This window comes from Rattus norvegicus, chromosome 12, assembly GCF_021556685.1.
Source record: "Rattus norvegicus strain SHRSP/BbbUtx chromosome 12, alternate assembly SHRSP_T2T, whole genome shotgun sequence".
Lineage (NCBI taxonomy): Eukaryota > Metazoa > Chordata > Mammalia > Rodentia > Muridae > Rattus > Rattus norvegicus.
In genome coordinates, this window is record NC_141545.1 from 18,020,538 (window position 1) to 18,028,411 (window position 7,874).

General features: G+C 49.5%; 1 protein-coding gene across 2 annotated transcripts; it reads left to right on the top strand.

The window, feature by feature from the left end:
• Window positions 1-27: 27 nt before the first annotated feature.
• Window positions 28-7,487, top strand: Spdye4 (speedy/RINGO cell cycle regulator family member E4). 2 transcript variants are annotated; one of them, NM_001034153.1, is given in 7 exon segments: window positions 28-268; window positions 1,646-1,864; window positions 2,963-3,021; window positions 3,582-3,667; window positions 4,641-4,809; window positions 4,987-5,089; window positions 6,626-7,487. In NM_001034153.1, coding segments are annotated over 6 exon segments (696 nt in total). In that variant the 5' UTR covers window positions 28-165; the 3' UTR covers window positions 5,047-5,089; window positions 6,626-7,487.
• The last annotated feature ends 387 nt before the right edge of the window (window positions 7,488-7,874 follow it).

A 7,874-nucleotide genomic window follows, 5' to 3' on the forward strand; every position in this document is an offset into this window, starting at 1 on the left:
TGTGGAGCTAGGCAGCAGGGTGGACAAACACCTTCTCAGGGCTCTCCTCCACAGCTGATCTCTCCCTAGACTATAGGAAGAACCAGGAGTGGATTCAGCCAGAGTCCAGGAGGAAGGCGAGGTAGACACGGGTCTAGGATTCAATAGAAGGGAGGGAAAAGAGCTATGGCTGCCAGTGGACCTTCCTCACAGTCTGAGGAACAATGTCCTCAGCTGAGCACCACGATGGCCTCACCGGTGATGGATGATGATATCCCAGGACTATCAGGTGAAGTTACCAGGGTGAGAAGAGACGTGAGTGGGTGGCAGGAAGGAGGAAGGCTATAGAAGTAAAGAAGCCGGGCCCCTGGTTACCAGGAGAAGGAGAGGGCAGGCAGGTGGGATGTGGATGTCACATGGATCGGAAACCTATAGAGCAAGGAAGGGGAATGAAGGATTATAAAAAGACATTTCTTCAGGAGGCAGATTTCTGAGTTTGAGGCCAGCCTGGTCTATACAAGTCCAGGACAAACAGAGATATACAGGGAAACCTTGTCCTAAGCAAAACAAAACACAAAAGTAAATAAATATATTTATAAAGTTAAAGAAAAAAGAAAAAATTAAACCAAATGGAGAAATGATGTATAATGGGAAAGAGACTGAGGTTTCAAATGGGGGTACACAGAGGGAAGGAGACTCTATCATGTTTCAGGGATCTGTGAGGAGAATGCAGCCCCTAGTATATACATTGCAAAGAGGACAGACAAGGAGACTGGTCTTGGAGACGGAATGGGTGTAGGAGACAGGCTAACCCCTAATCCTCAGAACAAGCAGAAACATCAATCTGTCAGTTACACATGTTTTATTTCAAACTGGTTGCCAGATTGGAAGGCTGATGACATCATAGGCATCCGCTCCTCCTGATTGGAGGAGACACACTCCATGGTGGCAGGCAGCTCGGTGGACAACAGCATCTTCTTGGAGTTTTCCTCCACTCCTGACTTCTCCCTAGATGGGGGAAGGAACCCCAGGCGTGGATTCAGCCAGAGTCCAGGAGGAGGGCGGGATAGATCAGAGTCCGGGATTTGTGGAAAGGGGAATACAGGTTGGGAGAATCGTGACTGCTGGCCAACTGTCATTGTGTTCTGAGGAACAGAGTCCTCAGCCTGGCATCACCAGGCCCTCACCTGGGGTGGTGGTGGATGGGGAGATCTCAGGAACGGCAGGTGAGGGGACAGAGCGAGAAGAGCTGTGAGAGGGAGATGGTAGGGAGGAGGGCACAGAAGGAAGGAAGGAGGGCCCAGGATGCAGGGTTGGAGTCAAGGAGATCAGGGCGGCAGACTCAGGTGTCACATGGACAAAAACCCTGTAAAACAAGGAAAGGTGTTAGTCACGAGGAATCAAAGACAGGACAGAGAAGGGGACCCAAACAGAGACTTCCTTTCTATGGCACAGTGTATCTCTAATGAAGAAGAATCTTGAGGGACAGGGAGAGGGGACAGGCACAAAGTGAGGGAGCAAGTGGATTTCCATTCAGGGGGAAGGAAACCACACGATGGTTTGGGGAAAGGAAGCAGCTGAAGAGGTTTGGGATGTTTGGGGTGCTGGGGACAGGGTTGAGAGCATCAGGCCTGAGCCTCACACTGGGTGGGCTTTCTTCACATAGAACCAAGGGTGGAAGCCAGGTCCCAGCCTCCATCCAGCAGCCCAAAGCGGAAGAGGGACTTGTCATCGGATTCTGAGGATGACCTGGCAGAGCTACTGGAACCGGATCCCCAGCCGGTGTGGTCAGTGGAGACACTGTGCGGGCTCAGGATGAGGCTGAAGAGGCGACGTGTGTCTACAGTGCGTCCTGAACACCACAAGGTCTTCACCAGGCTGCTCGGTAAGAGACAGCGGCACAGCTAGCTCCTTTAAGCAAAAGAGGGAACTTTTAGTCAACCCTCTTCCCTGTGGAAAATCTGCCCTCACAGACCCGCACTCTATCAGCCTGAACAACTTAAGTTCAACCGATTCTCAGGGTCACATAGGTGCCCGGGGGGCTTAGCTAGAGTTGAAGTAGATCCACATGAGGACGAGAAACTCTGTGCTCACCCAGCCTCTGTGACTTTGCTGGGTTGAGGTGTCTTCACCCCCACACGAACACAGTCATGTTCCAACCCTCATATGACATGGGACTGTCAGCATAAGTGCTTCTGGCTTATGTGCATTTGGTACAGTGAGGGATTATCACAGTCTGTTGTAGCATCTTGGTCCTGGGATACAGATGTAACTCCGTTGCAGGTCTTGTTCGTCACAGTCACAATCCTGGAGAGGGAGATGGTAGGGAGGACTTTTTTCTGAACTTTGCTCAGTGCCTCCTCTCCCGAGTCTCAGATGAGACCACTGTCCCTTCCTCTTTTTTTTATTCTCCTATAACGCCTATAACTAACAGTGATGTTGATCTTTTTTTTTTTTTTTACTAAACCAAAACAATTCTCCAGCCCTAGATAACCAGCCACTATAGGGTCTTAAAAAAACTTCCACACGAAGAAAGAGCCTGGAGCTTCACAAGCCGGGCCTCCACTGTCTGCGCCTCCCTCAGTATCCCTCAAAAGGAATCTCGGCTCCCACAAAAGAACCCGTTGAGATCTGAACACTAAATGGCTTTCCAGCCTCAAATTCCATAATCCTTGCCTTAAACAACCTGGCAAGCCCATCTCGGCCACAGCACCATTTCTGACTCCTGGCATTAATCAAGGGCACCTACAGAAACAAAAATAATAGAATGACATACACAGACAGACAGACAGACACACAGACACATGCAGCACAAGGCACACAGCATTTGGTAGATGGGCTTACAGGATACGGTATGGACAGTCCAACAACATCAGGTCTCACACTGGTCCTGGCCTGAACCTTCTCCCACGGAGCTGGTTCTCCCAGCGGCAGCTCCCAAGCTGTCCCGGTTCACACTATAACAAGTGCGCTTCCTTCACAGAGGATCCCGTGGTGAAAAAATTCCTGAACTGGGACAAGATGCTGAGGGTGTCAGACAAGGTGAGGAGTCCTGCGCTGAGCTGGCCCCCTGCTCCTGTCCTGCCTGGGGAGAGACCTCACTGACCCACACTCCTCTGTCCTTCAGTGGTTCCACCTGAACACACACGGGCCTGGCCCTTGATATCCTGTCAGTGTCTCTCTGCGAGGACTGGCAGCGTCTTCCAGAGTGGACAGGAGGCTCCTGCTTCACTGGGGTCCTTGGGATCTGAGCCCAAGGCCACCATCCTACCCTGGGAATTGCTTCCTCTCTCTCCACAGTTCTCTGGGGTCCTTAGCTTCAGCTGGACAAGCTCCTCCTTGTCCCTGATGGCCTAACCCCCCCCCCTCAGAACTGACCCAGAGCCAGCCATCCTCATACAGGCTGCAGCAAGCCATGCAGCCATGCAGGAGCAGCAAGGGCACCTGCTTGTGCCCTCTCACCCTCCCTTGCCCACACTGCAGGAACCAAAACTCCAGGCTCCTCTCTGAACCTCATGCCCACCTCCGCCACCCTTCCTCTCTCCCTACCTTCCTCCTCTCCAGGGTGTGACCGCTCCTCTCTTGTCTCCTCTCTCCATCAGTATCTCCTGTCTATGGTCATAGCTTATTTCAGCCGCGCTGGGCTTTTCTCCTGGCAGTATAGGCCAATCCACTTCTTCCTGGCTCTGTGAGTATTTTCGTCTCCTCCCATTGCTCACTGCCCTGGTGGTTGGGGTCACAAAACGTGGATCTCTAGCCTATCCTTGCAGCGTAAATGCCCGTAAACTGTTTTTTTTTTTTTAACTAATGAAAACCAACTTATATCAGTGAGAAATTTAACAAGGGCGGGGGAGATGGCCCAGTTAGTAATGGTGCTTGCTATACATACACGAAGATTTGAGTTCAGATTTTTTGCCCACCACACAAAAAAGTTGGGCAGGATGTTAGAAATTCCAGTGCTAGAGGTTCATGTAAAGGAAGGCCATTTGGGGTTCAGAGCAGCACCCCCAGCCTAACTGGTGAGACCGAGGTCCCAGTATGAGACCCTGCCTTAGGAAAGAAGATAGCTCGCTCCCAGGAACAAGTCAAGCTTGGCTTCTGGGTATGTTTACATGCTCAGTTGTGCAGCCCCACCCCCAACACACACACGCATCTGCACACTCAAGAATGCATAGAATAAAACCAGGAAACACACAGTCCTTTCTAGAGAATTAATCCTGTCCCCAAGCACTAAGGTGGTGCGTGTGTCCCTTCCTTGACTCTCTCCCTCTGCGTCTTTCTTCTATCATACAAACCAAACCTGTCAGCCACTGAAAGGAGAGGATGACCAGGAAAGGAAAACAGGGTCAGTCCCGACACTTAGGTGCTGAGCCTGACCTGACACCAGTGTGTGCACACAACATAAGCTCAGGGAAGAGGGAGAGGATGGAGACGGGAACCCTGGGGTCTTCTCATGTCAGGTGGGCAAGGACAGCATCGGGATCGGTAGGCACTAGTGTTTGTCAGCTCCATGTGACTGGTGCCTTCAGGTGGCCTCTGTTCACAGTGAGATGGTCCCCATCATGCTGGAAAGGCCTGATGCTGTCCCACGATGAAATGTCCCCCAGCATCTTCAGGATCCTCCTTGGTAAAGAGCCATAAACACCCTGATTTTTCTGCAGGTACCTGGCCAATGACATGGAGGAGGACAACCAGGCCCCTAAACAAGACATCTTTTACTTCCTCTACGGGAAGAGCTACGCCCAGCGCCCGATGTTCCACAAACTGCGCTTCCAGTTCATTCGCTCCATGGGCTGGAGGATCTGGGTGTCCCGGGAGGAGTGTGAAGAGGTGTGGAGGGGTTTGAGGGAAGCATGGGGTGCAGAGGGCCAGCCTGGGCAGACAGAGAGAGGAATGGGGTTGAATATGGGAGGTGGGGGAATGGAAACCTTGAGGCTAAACAGGGAGAGTACAGGGTGCCCCTGGGGTGAAGCCAGGCATTGCTCAGGGAGCTGTCTCTCTCTCCAGATCCAGGCTTACAATCCAGATCTCTGGGTGTGGGCACGAGATCGCACCAACCTGACCTAGAACCCTAAAACTGTGGAGGCCTGAGGTCATCGGCCTGAGGAAGGTATGTCGCTGTTCTCTGTGGTGTGGACTCCTGTCTGTGGTCTAATTAGGAAGGTCACTGAGCCCCCACCTGAACCACCCTCATCCCTCACTCACCTCCATACTTAATAGCCCAGCCATTAGCATTGCTGTATTGATCCCATCACACACACACACACACACACACACACACACACACACACACACACAGAGAGAGAGAGACAGAGAGAGAGAGAGAGAGAGAGAGAGAGAGAGGAGAGAGAGAGAGAGAGAGAGAGGAGAGAGAGAGAGAGAGAGAGAGAGCGAGCGAGCAAAGAAAGACAGGATCTTGGGGAGATGGACTATGTGATAGAAGTCACAGACGAGCTCAGAAGTGGGCACTGTTACAAGGACTGGGACCGAGTAGACATCTTTCCACCCCCACGCAAGCCACCAGGCTCGTTTCACCAGCCCCAGGGGCTAATTTCTTTTTTTTTTTTTCTATTCTTTTTTTCGGAGCTGGGGACCGAACCCAAATCCCCAACCCCTCCAGGGGCTAATTTCAATCTGCAACTAGACTGACAGATTTGGACAGAAGATGAAACCAATACTTGGTTTTCATCCCACGTTAGTTGCCGAGTCCCAGATAAGGGATCTCAGCGTTACTTCAGAGGTTAAGGTGAGCAGTACACACAGAGACTCGGATCAGGATGCTAATACGGTACTGATGTGTACAGCATGGTTAGAAGTTCCGATCCGAAGCAAGTGGTGAGGAGTGAGATGTGAATTTGTTCCAAGCCACATTCTGAAAGTGAATCTCGGGTGCCTGTGGTAAAGCAGGGTGCTGCTGGGCCTGACCTTAGGCAGGTCAGGTGACTCTGAGAGTCAAGCTTACCAAAGGTTGAGAATCACAGTTGAACATGATGCTTGAGGGTTGAGATAAAAAAAACATGCTTGAGGGGTTGGGGATTTGGCTCAGTGGTAGAGCGCTTGCCTAGCAAGCGCAAGGCCCTGGGTTCGGTCCCCAGCTCCGGAAAAAAAAAAAAGAAAGAAACGTGCTTGAAGGGGTGGAGAGATCGCTTGGTGGTTAATAGCACTTGCTGCTCTTTTAGAGAATGGGACTTGATTTCAAGTGCAGAGGAGGGTGGCTCACAGCAGCCTAAAAGCCTTTCACAGGGGATCTGAAGGTTTCTTCTGGCTTCTGCAGTCACCTTCAAACACACACACACACACACACACACACACACACACACACTTTTTTTTTCTTTTTTTTTTGGAGCTGGGGCCCGAACCCAGGGCCTTGCGCTTGCTAGGCAAGTGCTCTACCACTGAGCTAAATCCCCAACCCCACACTTTTTTTTTTAAAGGATCAAGTGTTGTTCTGTGGTAGAGCCTCCATGTGTTAGCCCCGCTACTGAACCCAGCACCACAGAAGAAATAGACAAAAGAAAGAAGGATTAGAGATAAGTTCACACTTGCCAAGTGCTCTGACCTCTAGTCAGGACTGACTATGACATAATCATTCACGCTTAGAGAATCACGTGTACAAAGTCTGACGTGGCTTCCCTCTTCCTTCCAGATCCCTGTGCCTGAGCGAGACACTCTATGTCAACATTGAGGGCTGCTGGGGGAAAGGAGAGAGGACTGACTACATTCTTCGAGAAACCTAGAAGAACCCAGACTCTTCTAAAATGAGTGGGATGGAGTCACCACATTGTGCTGCTGGGAGCTGGGACACTTGTAGTGGGTTCTGGGAGGGACCATAAGAAATCAGGATTCCTCCAGGCTCCATTCTTTCCAGAGGCACCATCTAAATGTTATCCCGAATGTCCTCAGTCCCCACCTCCCCAACCGTAGCAGCAGAAGGCCTGTGGTTTCCTGTAATTGGTCTCCACCGCTCCAGCCCTTTGAAGGAGGCCCCTCAGGGCTCAGAAGTGAAGGGAACTACCTTCAAGATATAGTATTTGATTTTATGTAATTGTAATAACTTTAACACATCACAAACTTTATTGAAATATTAGTATACATAACAAGTTATATTATTAATAAACTTTATTATTATAAGTTGACTACAGAATAATTAGCATATTCAATATTTTATGATAGTTACTGTTTTGAGAACATGCTGTTCTCTTATCTTATAACGTCTTTATACACATTGTTATTTCACTTACTAGAGAATTTTTATCTTTTTATATATATATCTTTTTGTCTTATATCTAGGTGATATAACCCTAGATCCTTAGGAGCATGTTTTTATCTATTTGATATTTAATCTCCATTGTTGAATATGAATATTGAGCTGAGGTACTCTAAACCACTTGGTCATGTCTGTGTATTACTTTTAAGGGGGTTTGTGTTCGAAAGAGAATCCATGCTATGAGGTCCTTCTCCTGGGGACAGACAATAAAGATGAAATATGTTTCATGTTCTCTACATAAGTTACAATGGTGACTTTGTTTTCTTTCTGCACGTATGTGTGTGTGTGTGTGTGTGTGTGTGTGTGTGTGTGTGTGTGTGTGTGTCTGTGTCTGTGTTATGTACTCACGAATGGCTTCATGTTCACCTGTGCTTAGATCAGTATGCCTGTCAGGATGTTTGTATAGGGGAAGTGGAGGTTTGAGGTTGATTTCTGATGTCTTCCTTGATAGCTTACTACCTTCTACATTAAGGGAGTGTCCCCAGAGAACCCAGAGCTCTCCAATATACTGAGTCTCTCCAGCTTGCTCTGAGGATGCACACTGTCCCATCTCTGATCTCTGAGAGCCAGAATTACAGAAAAGTTACCGTCCCACCTGGCAGTTACAGGTGTGAGGATACGAACCCGG